Below are 16,675 nucleotides of genomic sequence, written 5' to 3'. Positions count from 1 at the left end.
ACCCGACATAAATTTTCATCCTTAATCAGAAATCTTGTGTTTGAGTCATCGAGAATGGAAAAAATCTCATTGAGAACGTGACCTCCAAATATGAGTCCTACAATATACAAATCCCGATTTAATCAGTCCCCAATATAAGTAGCCACACATAAATTTTCATCTTTTTATGCCATCTCTTTCGGATATTTATATCACTTTGTCATTTCTTTTGGTCTCTAGCTTTGCTTGCATAAATATTTACACTTTCTTTAGATCACTTGCAAATATATACTCCCTCCGTTTTAAAAAGAGTGGCCTAGTTTGACTTGGCACTGAGTTTAGAAAATAAAAAAAACTTTTGAATCTTGTGGTCCTAAATTAAAGTTATGTCAAATGTATAAAATTGCTCTTTAATCTTGTGGCCTTAAACATGCCACGTGAAAAACTGAAATTATAATGTTACCAAAAAAAAAAGAGGTCATTCATTTTGAAACAGACTAAAAAGGAAAGGGGGTCATTCTCTTTGAAACTGAGGGAGTACTATAATTTGGAGCATGTTGCATGGAGACAGAGTTACACGAAGGGGTTAAATTAAATTTCCTTCGGTAATTGATAGATAAAAATACATTTTTTTACTTGTAAATAAATATCTAAATTATTGGATTCTCCTCAACGTCAAGAAAATTTCTAGTATAGAGGTAAAAGTTATTTGATAATTTGCTTTAGGGTCACACGTTTGAATGTTAGGTGTAGCAATTTTAGCATATTTTTAAAATTCCTAACTTCATCATTTATATTATGGTTGGTAGTTAATTGAATAGTAACTCGTAAGTATTTTTTAAAATAATATTTGCTATATATTAAATTTTCTTGATTGTGTTTATTCATTTTATAAAATTCTAATCGCGCCATTGTGTTTGAGTTCTTATCAACTCATCAGCTGACCAATAAGATATGATATGTAGGTGTGAAATGAAGAATATTAATTACAAAATAATTTATGGACTAGCCATTTTTTCGAATTTAAAAATAATTAGTGTTTGAAAATTTGTTTAAATTATGTAGCAATTTTTATGCAAAAATAACATGACGATTTCATCCTTAAACAAGTGAAAACCCCAAAATATTTTCATGAATTTTTTTACATTCATGACATGTCAAGGATTTCAAAATTTAAATATACATATTTTTCAATGAATTTTGAGTCTGCGGATACTTTTTTAATTACAAGTCAGAAAAATAATTATTTTTGAATTACCCCCAAAATAGTAGGTGTCCATATTAATAGTTATAATATTTTTTATGATATAATGTTCGAGTCAACTTAAGTATATCGACCTCGACCAATAGTTGATTAAAGTTTCAGGCTGACTAATCTAATACTCTCTTTAAAAAGATGAATTTGCCAAAAATATACTATACGTAAGACTAACAAACCTCCAATAAGACTTTAAAGAGAATTGAAAAAACAATTTAAATCACGTGGCTATAAATCATAATAAATATGACAGTAAGTTTTGCAACTCTAGTAATTAATGGGGAAAAATATAGGGCGGTAGCTCAATTAATAATTGACTCATCTTCTACTCCCTCATATAAAAATAATAAATAAATGTCCTTTTAGTTTATTTTAGGCTCATTAAGAAAAATGATAAAGGTAAGGTATAATTTATCAAATTATGATCTTTATTTATTACTTTGTGGATATTTCTTGAAAACTAATCACTATTAACCTATACTTATTTTGAGACAAATGAAGTATATATATATATATATATATCGTGGCGAAATCAATCTTTCGTTTCAAGGAAGTTGTCACCTTCCAAATTAAGACCAACATAAATTTTGTATAACTTAACAATTCATAAATGACAAAATCAGAAAATATGGTCAGAATTTGGCCAGAAAATTTAAAAAACTATAATATTTTTTTTATTTTAAATAAATTGATCTTTTTTTACTCATTTTTAGTTAAAATGTATTTAAGTTAAAAGGATAAAAATATTTAAAAAGTTAAAATAATATAGAAAAAATATCATTCTGATCAAATTTTCTGACCAAAAAGATTTTTCGTTGTTAATATATAAGTTGTCCAATTTTTTCTGCTTTCAAAGAAGGAATTAAAAGCTCAATAAATTAAATTTCAATGCATATGAATAAGTTTGCTGTTAGTTAGTGTTGGTAGCACTGTAACTTTTCAGTAGCTGAGGATTAATATGGATTCAATTCGGAGACGTATCCAGGATTTTGAAATGATGGGTGCATCATTACAAAAATATTGATCATATAAATTTGATCGGTTCGACATTTAGGTTCTTATTATGAAACCCGTTAAAATTTTAATATTATAGGTCCAAAATTAATTAAAATGTCAAAAGTGTTACCAATAACCATTTTAGAGAGGTGTTATCTAATTTTATATTGATAATATAAATTTGATCGGTTCGACATTTAGGTTCTTATTATGAAACCCGTTAAAATTTTAATATTATAGGTCCAAAATTAATTAAAATGTCAAAAGTGTTACCAATAACCATTTTAGAGAGGTGTTATCTAATTTTAGAAAGAAAAATGAAACAAGATGAATATAAAATTTAAATTTCTAACCTCACGTAGAGAGGTGCATCTAGTCATCATCGCATTATATGATACTCCGAGTGTGAGTTCACACATCTATGCTTCAATATTTTTAAGGAATATAAAACTACTATATATGATCTCGGGAGGGAAGAATGGATTCACGTGAACCCGATGACTTCTCCTTGGATACGCCTCTGATTCAATCGATGTCAATATTTCCGATACGTAATATAGATATATAGAATTACTAAAATTTTCAAAAAAAAAGAAGAAGATAAGATATAATCTCATGCAATGTGTTTAATAATAAGAACCTAAACCGACCAAATTTAACTCTTTGTCGTAGCATATTCATTTTCTTCAAATTCTGAATCCGTCCCGCGATTGAGTTGCTCGTGTGGTGAGTTCATTGCCAAGTAGTGTTCTTTTTTGCCTTTCAAAAAAATATATTTAAAGAGAAATTTAATTATAGCCAATTTACTTCAGTCTACATATTGTAGCTGAATCTTTTATGAACAGTGATGAATATTTATGAATAATATTATTAATGGAAAAATTAATAGGGCAGGAATAACGTTTTTATTTTTTTTGGATGGGTTGGTTAATTATGGCTCATTAATTCGTGGAAAAAATAAAGCCTTTCATTTTAGAGAAATTGTCATATTTCATATTACTCGACTCCTATTAAGTTGATACGTACTATTTAAGAAAATTTGAATTAAAGATAAATAAAAAGTGTTATAAAATCATACACGTCTTAATTTGTTTAATATAAACATCGAATACACGTAAGATGTATTAACAATATTGTTTAGCCATGGGGCTAAAAAAAATTAGACATGATAGGTGGTAGCACATGTTAAGATTTATATGTCCCCAAATTCAAGAAATGAGCCCTAACTTTATTGGTCTGAACATAAGTAAACATTTATAAAAGATAAAAATAAAAAGCAAATCAGTATGGTTAGATTTATATGTTGAATTTTAATTTACTTAGTAGAATAAATAATTTACAATAAATCTTGGAGATGTGATGTCCAATCTTTAGTGGGGTACAACATAATTTTTTTTACCATGACAAATTCCCACCAAATAGGTTGATATATATTCATGTACAGCTAGCTATTCTACATTGAAAAAAAATAAAATTACATCATCACAAATGAGAAATTTTCAGACATGATGTTTCGATGCATTACTGGCTAAATGACTTCTAGGAGGGGTCTACGTTACAAGTGTGTTCGATTGATTTCTTACCATCAAGTCATGCTATTTAATAATATTGAAAAAATAACAGCATAAGATAATAACTAGTATGAAATATTGGTTGCCTTTGAAAGCCTCAACCAATAACCAAAACGTATTGTTCTGACAATATTACTTTGATACTTTGTTAATAGATTTTTTTAAAGTTATGTGGGGCTTGCACTTGCATTTAAAGTTTGAATATAATCTTCTAAGCCTTACTCTATTACTTTTTTTTTCCAGTATCATTCTGATTTTATCTGATGTCTTCAAAGAAAAGCGAGGAGTTCGTTGAATAACCTTTATTGAAAAAAACATATTGTATATATAAGGTTATATACATCTATAATTTTTTTTTTTTTATATATAGAAATGTATCAAGTAATATGAAATAAATGAGTAATTGATAAAAAGAAATCCTTTGATCACAATGGCAGGCCAAAGTACTCCCTCCGTTCCTATTTACTTGTCCTTCCTTGATTTGTAAAAAATGACATGTAAAAAGAGAAATCAAATTAGAATATACTCCCTCTGTCCCTAATTACTTGTCCACTTTTGAATTGACACACTTATTAAGAAAACAATTAATGACATAGTGAGTTTACCATTTTACCCCTATTAATTATGAAATAGATGAAAAGTTCTACATTTTTCAAAGTAATTAGTCATTTAATTGAGAGTATAATAGGTAAAAAAGAATTGTTCTTTCTTGATTTGTCAAAATGAAAAAGTAATTAGGGACAACTATAAAAGAAAAAGTGGACAAGTAATTAGGAACAGAGGGATTATTTGACAAATAAATAGGGACGGAGGGAGTAAAAAACTTGACCAACTTAGAGACTTACTATTTGAGGAAGAATAAATTGGGAAGTGGATCTTCTTGTTGCAGCAATAAATTGTATCAGTAAATGCTAACAAAAATTGTTGGTATTTTGCAGTTAACTATCTATCTTCCTTAGTTTTGCAGTGAGTTGGGAGTAGAGAGAGCAACATTGAATTTGTTAGTTATTTTTAGCTCAAAATGGACAAACTCATTTAGTAAAAATAGCCACTTTTTGGATTTATTTTTTTTGAAAAATAACCATTAATTTTGGAATTTTAAAGAGGTGAAACTCTACGAGTAGCTATATTTTAATTACGATAACTTTAAAAGTGGCTATTTGTGAATTTTATTCGATTTCTCTCCACATAGGGGCGCAATGTTCGTTCTGTCCCTATTCTATTCAAGAAGGCCCACTTCATTGCTTACAAATCTTGAATTATATTTGTAACTTACTAGTAGCCCAAGAAACCATGAGAAAATAGTGTACAAAATAGACAATTCTTCTTATATTTGTATTAAATTAAACAAAATTCTTATTATTGAAACTAATAAAAGAAACCTTCGAATCACTAAATATATATACTCGAATGTGTAATGGAGTCTGCACGATTTGGAAAAGAGTAATTAATATCTTGTTTATAGAAGGATCAAATTGCTTCCAAAGGATAGAGGAGCTGATATACCCCTCAACTTTGCTATTTAAAGTTGATATACTCCTCGTTATGAAAGTGGCTCATATCTACCCCTACTGTTATACAAATGGCTCACATATACTCTTTTCCTCTAACGGAAGTGGAAAAAAATTATTTTTAATTTATTTTTTTAATTATTTTAAAAAAAAATATAATCCATATGGGATATTTTTGATCCTCCTCACACGTTTTTTTTTTTACTTTTTTGTTTCAACAACTAATTTAGATTTATTATTTTGATGGTCAAATTTATTTATGTTTCACTAATTTTCTTGTAAAATTTATTATAGATGCCTCAATTTTATTTTATTTTACAAATACAAAAACTAAATTATAATATGACAACAAAAAAAATTAGTTTTAAATTTTTTTCTTTATACTAAAGAATGAAAGAAAAAATAAAATAAGAATAAGAAACTCAAATAATGATAATAAAAAAAGTCAAAAAATAATTTATGTATGAAAAAGATTAAAATATACCTTAAACTTTTCTAAAAGGATTAGATATACCCTAGATGATTTTTTTAAAAAAAAGTAAAAGTCAAAAATATAAATTTAAAACTAAATTATTCACTTCTGTTAGATGAAGGGTATATATGAGCTCATTTTGTAACAGTAGGGTATATGTGACTTGTGAGCCATTTATATGGGTATATATGAGTGACTTTCATAATGAGGGGTATATCAGCTCTAAAGAACAAAGTCGATAGACTAGTCCTACTAGTGGAATGACCCAACTCGATCTAGTCCGCGGGCATTTAGGATTGAAGGACTTGAATGTTAATAATAAAATATCATTCACCCCATTAAACAAACAGCAAAGAGGTTTTGATCATATGTGCAAAGCCCTCTGAGAAGGATGAATCCTCCAAAACCGAAAGAAATCTAGTACGAAAAGAAAGAACAAAATCGCGATAAATGACTAATCTAATTGCAAATTTGGAACCTCAGTTTAGGTTTAAGGAATACATACATTAAAGCAAAATCATCCTCTTAATCATCAACAAATCCAGGATCTGAAATTACATTCTCCAATTCTTTAGCTTTTTCATCATTGAAGCCCAGTGCAGCCAATACCTTATAACCTGGTGATCCTTGTTGTGACCACACTCCAAGGAGCACATGAGTAGTTGTAATCTCCCTACTGTCACCTGCATTTCCAATAATACCGATAATCAAGAACATTTCCAGTCTCTTCTCCCCAAACAAATAAACCAGTTGATCTTGAAGTGATGATGTTTTCTATCACATGGTTTCATTTGACCATATGAGTAGCATATTTTATCTCTTTGCAATTCCAGAGAGAGAAACGCTAGGTGTTTTGAGGATAAAAGGAACATTATTCAAGAGATCAAGATGAGAAGCATATAAAAAGTGCTTAATTAAAATAACGGAAAAGGGTCAAAATTACCCTCAAACTATTCAAAATAGAGCAAATATACCATCCGTTTCATTTTTGGCTCAAAAATACCCTTGCCGTTAACATAAGAGACCACAAATAACCTCCAACTTAACAGCCCCGTTAACCTCATGACATAGCATCTGATGTGGAAAAATAAAGCCACATGGTTCAACACGTAAGCGTCCTACATGGAATAAAGATCCACATGACTGCCACCTAAGCTACCCGTGTCCATTAACCCTTTACCCACTAAATGGACCGACCCGTTCACATTCATAGCCTTCATCATCTCCAAAACTAAACGCAGATGCATCTGCTGCAACGGCTTTAATATCACTTGACCCGAGATTGGGAATAGCAGCTCTCTCAACTGTTTCACTCTTGATCTCGCTTGCGCCATTATTGGGGTCGCTGTTTCTAAGAGAAAGTTGTTCAGCATTATGAGTTAGATTGGCAATCTGCTCCTTTTGGCAGCCATAATCAACACCTGCAGCAGCCAGAATCTCAATTCTTTACCCTTTAATTGGGAACGGGTCGGTCTATTTAGTGGGATGGGCAAAGGGTTAATGGGCATGGGTAGCTTAGGTGGCAGTCGTGTAGATCTTTAGGTGTTGAGCCATGTGGCTTATTTTTTCCACATCAGATGCCACGTCATGAGGTTAACGGGGCTGTTAAGTTGGAGGGTATTTGTGGTCTCTTATGTTAACGGCAAGGGTATTTTTGAGCCAAAAATGAAATGAAGGGTATATTTGCTCTATTTATAGTTTGAGGGTAGTTTTGACCCTTTTTCGTTAAAATAATTATTGGAAAGAGATTCAGATATTATAGAATCCAAAACATCCCCTTGTGAGCTAGCTTTTGGATTGAGTTAGGCTAAAGGGTCAGATCTTCACAAAACTAATCCGTTTTTATATGTGAGACCATCTGATTTATACAGGGTTCAAATAGTAATGACATATATATCAGCCAAAAATATATATATATATGAAGTAACATCGGAAAACTAAGTTGATAGATCTAAATTTTGAGTAGCTATATGAATTTGAATAATTGAAACTATGAAAGTTGCATGAGGAGATATCAATTGAATTGTTTGAGACTATGTTGCTAGGACTCTCCAAACATATTGATAGGTGCGTGTCGGATCCTTCAAAAGTGGTGCATTTTTGAAGGATCTGACACGGGTGAGGCATCATTTTTGGAGAATCTAAGCAAACACATGTTTGAGATATCCCAAAACAGAAAGTGATAAAACTCTGATGGCAATTTTTCCTCTCATGAGCAAGCTTTTAAAACCATACTAGATTACTTTAACTTGATTGTAGTCTGAAAAAGTTTCTGTTTTGGATTTGGACCAAGTTAGCCACAACATAAGTAGGTAGGAACCATACAAGCCGAGGAAGTTGCCATCCGAATTTAATTGGACTGATGCAATACATGACCATATATGACCACGGCCCACGGCCATGTATGGACAAGTTTGAGGTATAGTATGTTTGGCTAAGTGACACAGTTATACTCCTAAAATCGGTACAATCAAGCAAGCACTTGAATTTCAAATTTGCTTCAGCAAGCACCTTCATGCTGGTAGATCTTGTGAAGTCAAAGATCATTCCTCCGCGTGATGCATTTAAATATTTTCCATGGTTCAAACAGGAATTTTAGAGATACTTGTGACGGCAGAGAGATGCATCAACCAACAACATGTGTGTGTGTAAAATTGAGTGGGATATACATACCGGATTTGAGTTTTTCATCAAAGGCCCAATCAAGAGCCTTTTGCGCATCTTCAGTCAAAGGAGGTTCCTTGGGACTGCAATAGTAGAAGTCCCCTTTTCCAACTATTTTGATAGTTTCTTCACGAAATTTCAAGAGAGTAATACTGTTCGCCCTCAAATATTTTGAAGCAAAATTCGTCCCTGCGATGTTGGAATGAAATAAATGCTCTAACATGACTTACTACAAGTAGCAGAACCAGTATTCATGCAAGCTATTTCACCAAAATGATTAAAGCAGCTTAAATCACGGGGGAAGTGTAAGTTAGAGATATAAACAGAATCTACATACAAGGTCTTTAGTATGCCAACATACTATTGAATGACCTGTTCTAAAAGTAAACTATCTTTCTTCTTCTTTTATCTCTCAAATAATACAGATATGCAGTCAAAATCTCTAACAGTTGTTTTTGTCTATATATCGAAATGATGTTCTTGGTGCAGAGAGTTCCTAATACACATAAGCTAAAGTCAACAGAATGACATTTCCCATCAACTTACAAGTGTTGTGTACCGACTTTTGTGTGCCACGTTGTTCCAAACATAAACTGAAGTGTAGAAAAATTCTTTCCAATGAAGTTGCAACTACTGTTTCATATACCGGTCAATTTACTTTAGGGTCCTCTAAAGAGCACTAACATCAGAAGCCAGCCACAGCACATATAGTTCAACCCAAGAGCCTCTCACCCTAACCTAATTCTTTCACGTATTGAAAAACTATGTACATATCACAATGTTTTAGTAGCAATGTAAAATGGATTTGGTAACTACATAATGTTGGGTAAGTTCGGTAAGTTTTCAGATTTGACAAGAATAAAGATGTGTTCTATATATGCAAAAAGTGAAACAACTCTTCTCATTAATATCTCTAGCAAAAACTCCATTGTTAAGCCACATTCTTACATTAAAGAATGCCCGCACCAAGAAATTATCTTCTGTCTATTGTTTATTCAAATGCTAGTTTAAGTTATTAGCATCACAAGTAACAAAGCAGTAAGAGTTCCAACGCGTTTACAGGATCAAACATAGTATCTCTATATGTATCTCTACCAAAAACAACAAAATTTTTCTACGCAAAGTGAAAGAAACAACAAACCTTCAATCAACATCCCCAGGATAAGAGCTTCTGTTCCAGTAGTAGCATATTTAAGTTTTCTTGCTTCCAGTTCAGCCATGGTAAATGATTTTACCGCCTTCGCCGACCATCTAAAATTTCACTCACCCAATCAAGATACCTCAAAACACATTGAATTACCAACTAATGAACAACAACAAATCAAACAACAACCAATATCCCAAAACTCTCCTCCTCCTTTTCTTGTGCACTGAAACAAATAAAACAAGAACTAAAAGGAAAACACTCACTTAGGAATTTTCTCTATAGGTACTGTAGGCTCCGGCTTCCTGCAATAACAAAATGAAACAAAACTGTCATCTTTATAGCTTAGAAGCTAAAATTTCGATTAACCCAGAAATAATACAATCAATCAATCCCAAGACAATTGGGATCAGCTATATGAGTTCTCTATATCCATTCGGGTCCATAAAAAACACTTTAAAAATGGATAAAACTGCAAGGATAAATAAGGGGCAAGTGTGAGAACTGACCCACGGGGAAGGACGAAGGAGACATCTGCTCTAATGGTGCACTGTTTTGAAAGAAATTGTTTAAAATTCTTGGACTGAAGAGAGAATTTGATTGGAGTACCAAGCCATTGACACTGCAGATTTTTCGGTTCCAATGGGTTTTTGGTCCAGAGAAATGAATCGGGTCCTCTGCAATTCAGCTGGTTGATGCTCTTAGAAGTTGCTGCCACTGTGGAGAGAGCTTGAACAGCCATTTTTGCCGTAAAACTCAGCTCCAATTTGAGAAAATGGGTTGAAAATTGGACCTTTCTGGTTGAGAAGATGATAAGAAACGACAGCGTTACGTTACCTCAGCCTTTTTTCATGTAATATGGGCTTAAGCAAGTTCGGCCTATATAATATTAGTTGGGCTTAAGCCAATCCAACTCATTATGTTTATGGGTCGGACTCGCTTAAGCCCATAAAAAACACGAAATTCTAGGTGCACCGTGATTTGAAATGTGACTTTCTGATTGTAATACAGGTACGTTGTGAAAGGGTGTTATAGTGAGTTAGAGGTAAAACCTCACTATGTAAAAAAAAAAAAAAGTATACATGTTGTAGCTCATTCGTCAATAATTTTGCTTAAGCCCATAAGAAACACGGAATATTAAGTGCACCGTGATTTGAAATGTGACTTTCTACGAAATTCGAGGTGCACCGTGATCTGAAATGTGACTTTCTGATTGTAATACAGATACGTCGTGGAGGACTGTAGGTGTTATAGTGAGCGAGAGCGTAACCTCTCAATATGTAAAAAAAATATATACATGGTGTAGCTCCTCCGCGAATAAATTCAACAGAGAGAGAACTCAGTTTGCCGCTTGAATAGGTCCATCAATCCCTTTATGAACTTAAACAAGTGTCCTAAAATCTAATTTTCTGATAACTTTAGTGTAATTTTCTTGTTTTAGTTGATGATGCATATTTTATATTCAACTTCAACCAATTCGAACTTAATTCTATTAAGATCCAAACATATGCTCCATAAATTTTATTTGTTTTCAACTCTTTCAAGTATCAGTGAGAGAATTAGATTTAGAATTAAAGTTAAAACAAGATGCAGTTGAATAAAAATATGCATTTTCACTAAACACTTAAAAGAGTTGAAAATGGTTTAACATAGAAAGCCACTAATTCTATAGTCTTAACAAACAGTACAACTATATGCTGCAAGTAAACAAGGTGGTAAGACCAAAACTTTCCTCATTATCTACAGAAAGTAGCAATGTTTAATCAAAGCATATTTATATGTCTTGTCACTCTCAAGCACTCATTCTTCAAATACTCAGACCTAATTCAGTTTTACCCATAATTGGGTTATTCAATTATGTACAATCATGGTCTCAACAATATGAGACAAAACCCTTGAACGAGTGCAGTGATTGCTCCCTCTGTGTATGTCAGGTATGTTAGTCTCCTGCTTTTGAACCATCCTTGCAGTGGTGCGCGATCTGTGCAGTAAATAAAACCAAAGTGACAAATGATTGTCGATTGATCTCCGCTATAAGGTGATGTGCAGATAATAGCCTATACAGCGATAAAGATTCTCGATGGATGCAAATGACCTTCTTGGTCATTAAAGAATCTCTGAGATCCCCTTTACTTAGTTTCTTTCACCTGTCCAGACAAAAATAACAAAGCAGAAACTCACTGTAGCAACAGCTCCTCGTCTCTCTGTAGTTCCTTGAGCCGCCTTTTTGCATATACAGTGATCAGCACTGTTGTAACAAACGTGAAACTAAATCCAAGAACATTAAGAATAATCTGTGGAGCTGATAAAAAACGTTGCTCTTGCGAGGCATTTGCAAGAGTCTTTATCAGGATGCCACTGCAGAAAGAGTTGAAAGTAAAGGTATTCAGCAAGTTGAAGTTTTCTTAATCAGTAAGTAGGACACTATTTTAAAAGAATAAGACCAGACGAGAGGAAGTTTTAATAATGACAAGTAAACATCTGTCAAAATGTGGCAGGCAGCATACACCAAATGAAACCCTCCTAAAACTAGGAAAAATCTTGCTTTGTGTTCAGTTTGCATTCTCCCCGGAGAATGACCCACGGAACCCTTCCGATCCAATGGCACTCCTGCCACAACGGTCCTCCAAAACAACAGTGCAAAAGGAACCAAAACCCAAATAATCACAGACAAGCAGAGTACTAAACATTGAAGGCAATAAAACTTGTGCAATTAGAAATATGGAAATAGAATCAACAACCATAAATAAGAAAAATCAGGAGAAGACACAAATCGATTGCTGTTCTTTTTCTTCCTAAAAGCACGTAATCGTGGACTACAATTACCTTGAAAGAAATTAACTAGTAAAAACAGAAATTCCTCGTTATTTAATAGAATAGGTAAGCCAAATGATTCCGAGTCACAAGTTACTTCTTTGCCTTCCCACTTTAAGTATGGAACTAGTGCAAATATAATAGTTGAAATGAAGAACCATTATTGTTAATGCGAGTCCTCGACTCCTTTCATATAACTATTGGTGAAGAGTTTTATGGGTTTTGAAATCACTATCAAGTGTTTAAATTAGATGTATAAACTTTAGCTTCGGCCACGAAGCACAAATCTTATTACTATATTATATTTTACTATCAAGTTGAATTCCACAATAACTTTTCTTGAGATATAACTTAATGATTTATGCTTGTCTCCAGGTGAGCATAAACCTATTTTGTTCATGTTTGATACATAAAAGTTTAAATATTGTCCACAATTAGTTAATTCTGTGTCAGAGAAATACAACAGCAAGAGCATGACAGTTACTTAGCTGAAAGAATGAAATCTTAGTGTAGCATTGCACAATACTGAGTCCCCCCAAAACAGAGATAATATAATTGGACAAGGAAGCAAGAAAAAATAGCTTTTTCTGCATTTGAGAATAAGGTTTCTCAAATATCCTGCAATGACCTTCACTTATAGAGAGCATATTTAACTAAGTTCGAAAAAAAATGTCAGGTTGTGCATCTAAGTTCAAAATTATAGGCAACCAGAAGCATGGCAAGGGGAAAAGAGGAAAGGAGAGCTAAAGAACTTTTCCACCAGCATTGAACAAAGTTATGCTGACACATCAACCAAATTGCTTTTGTACTTCAAAACACCTCAAACATTAACCAGGATCATAACATAACTTGGAGAAGAACAATTAACCTTTATACCCACATACATATTATCCCTTTCCGAATCGGCTAGTTGTGAGAAGATGTTAACGGCCGAGAATTTGAAAAAGAGGAAGATTACATGTCAGTTGGTGCATCAGGTTTAAAAGCTCGGGAGAAGGTATGAACCACCTACTTCTAGATTGCTGGATAGTGTCTCGCTTCTGATGGAAACACTGTTAGGGTTTGGTCGAGTCATAATGCCAGGCACGGTTAAAGAAGCCATGTTCAGATGGCTAATTAAAAGATGGAAGAAATCTGCAGGACATGGGATGTTGCTCTCATGGCACTTAAGTGGACCGTGGGGAGAAATATGATAGCTTTTGATGGAATAGAGAAGATTTTTACTCACTGAGAAGTAGATTATTATCCCTTATCTTTTTTAGTGCACCCACAACAACAACAACATACACAGTGCAAGTGCGGTTGGAGGAGGGTAGAGTGTAATCCCACAAAGGTTGCATTATAATCTTTAGAAACCAGAGGTTTGAGGAGAGGGAGGGATGCAGACATAGAGGAATGGAGAGCAGGAACTGCCCACCCCTAATAGGTAATTCATCAACAGATATTGCTGTCACAAGAAATACACCCAGCAAGTCCATTTTTCATACACAAGAAACGAAAGAGAATTCTTACGTGTAAATTGTAACAAATATTTCTGGAACCATGCCGATGAGTGTCCCCAGCAAATAAGGACCGTACTTGACACCGGTTGCCATTGCACAGTAATTAAAGACTATGTACGGGAAAGGGGAAATCCTGATTAATGTGACAGCTCGGGCCTGATTAAACCAATTCCCTTCACCAGCTAGTCTTATAACAGAAGCATTCTTGGGATTTCTTTCTATCAAGCTCTACAGGAGAAAACAGAAAGAGTATTTATTTATTTAAGTCAATAATCAAAATGAACAGTCCAATCAGATGGTGAAAAGTAATTAAGTACATACTTGGATTTTGTGATGGAAAAGATGACCTATGAAATAAGGAAGAGATACACCAATAGGAACTGCTGCAATGATAAGTAGAAAACCAAAACCATATCCGAACGTCATCCCAGCTACCCACATGGAGGGAGAGGACGGTAAAAGCAGGGTGGGGAATAGTGCCACAGAAGCATAAACTAGAACTGCTAGTACTGGAGAACTGAATGTCCTGGTTTCCCAATTCAGCATTGGAATAATCTCCTGAAATATGAAAAACAACAGTCAGAGATTGATATGATTCAGAATCACAAAACCATTGTGATTTGCATTACAACATGTGTGGAAAAATTAGAATTACCAGATAGAAATACCAAAATAGTATGATGAATGGTGTTAGCAGTCAATCCATTAATAAACTACCCTTAGTACTCCATAAGCATCCCATCTTATAAAGGTCAATTTCATTCCAACGTTAAATGAATGGTTAACACTGTGACTCCTAAAATTATTAAGTTAGCAGCATTGAGCTCAGCTGCAGCTTCACAACAACTCTTCCACCTAAAGTACTAAGTTTAGTAAGTACTCAAAATCCAAGTCACTTCACAAAATCAGCATATACTAATGGGATCGGTTTAAGTAGCTCAGACTTCCTCCATAAGCCAAAATCAGTAGCCTTTAACAGAATAAAGACTAGTTGTTGATGAAAGACTATCACACATTACAATCTCCAGTTTTGCTGAAGCATCAATAAACTCACACTCAAATTTATCAATCTCCTATCTCTTAAAAGCATGAATGAATGCACTTATAGAGCAAGCAAAACAGCTAAAATGAAGTGCTCTCTCAAATATTCACTAGCAGCTATAAAGAATTCCACTTCCTCACATGCAACAAATACATTATATAATTTAATTGGACATACATTCCCAAAAAAAAGATCATCTTTTTACAAGAAAAAACAAAAATCTTGCTCAAACAGACCTTATCCATGAAGAAGGGTCCAACCCATTTGAGAAACACAGCAGCCAATACTCCCACAAAAATAAGAACAAGTACCAGCTTAGCCCACCACCAAAGAGACCAACATCTGCTATTCCCTTCATAGCTAAGCTCAGAAGACGAAGCACTCATACAACCCGCAACAAAACGATTATCCTCCCCCAAATCATCACCACCACCTAATTTCACATAATCACCCTTCAGATCTTCCTTCGCCAACCCCAACAACGGCGCTGGCATCACCACCACTAACCCTTCCTCTTCATCGTTCCCAGTAAAAGTCATCACCACACAAAATCAGCAATCCAATTACAAATTATAAAAATCCAAAAAAAACCAGATGGGTTTTCCCTAATTAATCAAGAATTTGTTTACAATTCCAATCAAAATCCAAAACCCAGATGGGTTTTCCCCTAAATAACCGTTAAACGTATTGAATAGCTCAACCCCTTTGTGGAAAAAAGCAATTTAAGCCCTAATAAAGATGGTAAGAAGCCGAAAAAGTGGGGGGATTGTGAAGAATTTTGAACATTTCCGTCTACAGACACATTACATACAAAGATTAAACAGATAAATTGGATGCTGTGTGATGAGTGAATGATGATGAAGAAGAGAAAATGGTCGATGAGAAGAGAAGCAATCAATAATGTACTAGTAACGAACACAAAAAAATAAAAAGGGTTTAATATATTATTTTAATCAACCGAATTTTTCTTTATTTATTAATTTACAACAACCGATATTTTTGTTTAAAAAAATTATTATTATGCTTACTCCATTGTCAGCCTTTTCCCGTTCTTTCAAGGAAATGACAATATTGCCCTTAACCAAAACTTCTATATTTTGACAATCTCGAGTTCAGTGATCATATGATATATTTCTATTTTAATAACGCGCGAGAAGGTAGTGAAGTTCAGTTCATGAGATTGTAGTGTAGCGGATTGGAGCCACCGTGTTTCTTATTGAATCTTGTTGGTGCCACCTAAATGGTAGGTACTAGGTAGGCATTAGATGTGTGACATTTATAGTTATCGTTTGTACATCTGTCTCTAATAGAAGAATGAGTAATTTGTTCCTCTTGTCGATCGTGACATGACGTTAGATGGGAATTTACTCACGTAATAAATTCCTCATGTTATTTGTCTGATAACAATATCTATTTTTTTACTACTTTGAGGCATTTCACATGAACTCATAAAGGGGCAAGATCGTCATTTGCTTTACTTCCTTTTGACTTCCATTAGTTTGATACACTTATATTTTTTCAACTTTAAAAGTATTAATTTGATGGTGGACCCCACCACTTGTTATTAATATTAGTAATATATTCGTATAATCCTAAAAATGCTATTATCACTTGCTTTAAGCTACACTTAACGACGTCGTATAAGAAAATGATACTGACACGTGTGATCTAACGTAATGCCGCGTAGCCGGTGGTATAGGACACGTGGCATAATTTCGATCA

The 16,675-nt window shown here is 33.4% G+C and overlaps 2 protein-coding genes across 2 annotated transcripts; both read right to left on the bottom strand.

Annotated features, from left to right (window-relative positions):
- Positions 1-6,125: 6,125 nt before the first annotated feature.
- Positions 6,126-10,451, bottom strand: LOC102603355 (ATP-dependent Clp protease ATP-binding subunit CLPT2, chloroplastic-like). Its single transcript, XM_006363655.2, has 5 exons — positions 10,105-10,451; positions 9,862-9,900; positions 9,593-9,702; positions 8,461-8,640; positions 6,126-6,470 (listed from the first exon to the last, which is right to left on the bottom strand). Exons 1-5 carry the CDS (start codon positions 10,335-10,337, stop codon positions 6,313-6,315), a joined length of 720 nt encoding a protein of 239 aa, XP_006363717.1. The 5' UTR covers positions 10,338-10,451; the 3' UTR covers positions 6,126-6,312.
- An 848-nt stretch (positions 10,452-11,299) lies between these two features.
- Positions 11,300-15,860, bottom strand: LOC102603018 (transmembrane protein 64). Its single transcript, XM_006363654.2, has 4 exons — positions 15,190-15,860; positions 14,233-14,469; positions 13,922-14,139; positions 11,300-11,953 (listed from the first exon to the last, which is right to left on the bottom strand). Exons 1-4 carry the CDS (start codon positions 15,490-15,492, stop codon positions 11,773-11,775), a joined length of 939 nt encoding a protein of 312 aa, XP_006363716.1. The 5' UTR covers positions 15,493-15,860; the 3' UTR covers positions 11,300-11,772.
- Positions 15,861-16,675: the final 815 nt, after the last annotated feature.

Source organism: Solanum tuberosum, unplaced genomic scaffold (assembly GCF_000226075.1).
Source record: "Solanum tuberosum cultivar DM 1-3 516 R44 unplaced genomic scaffold, SolTub_3.0 scf00445, whole genome shotgun sequence".
Taxonomy (NCBI): Eukaryota; Viridiplantae; Streptophyta; class Magnoliopsida; order Solanales; family Solanaceae; genus Solanum; species Solanum tuberosum.
The sequence above is the reverse complement of the archived record's forward strand: the minus strand, read 5'-3'. Positions and strand labels throughout refer to the sequence as shown.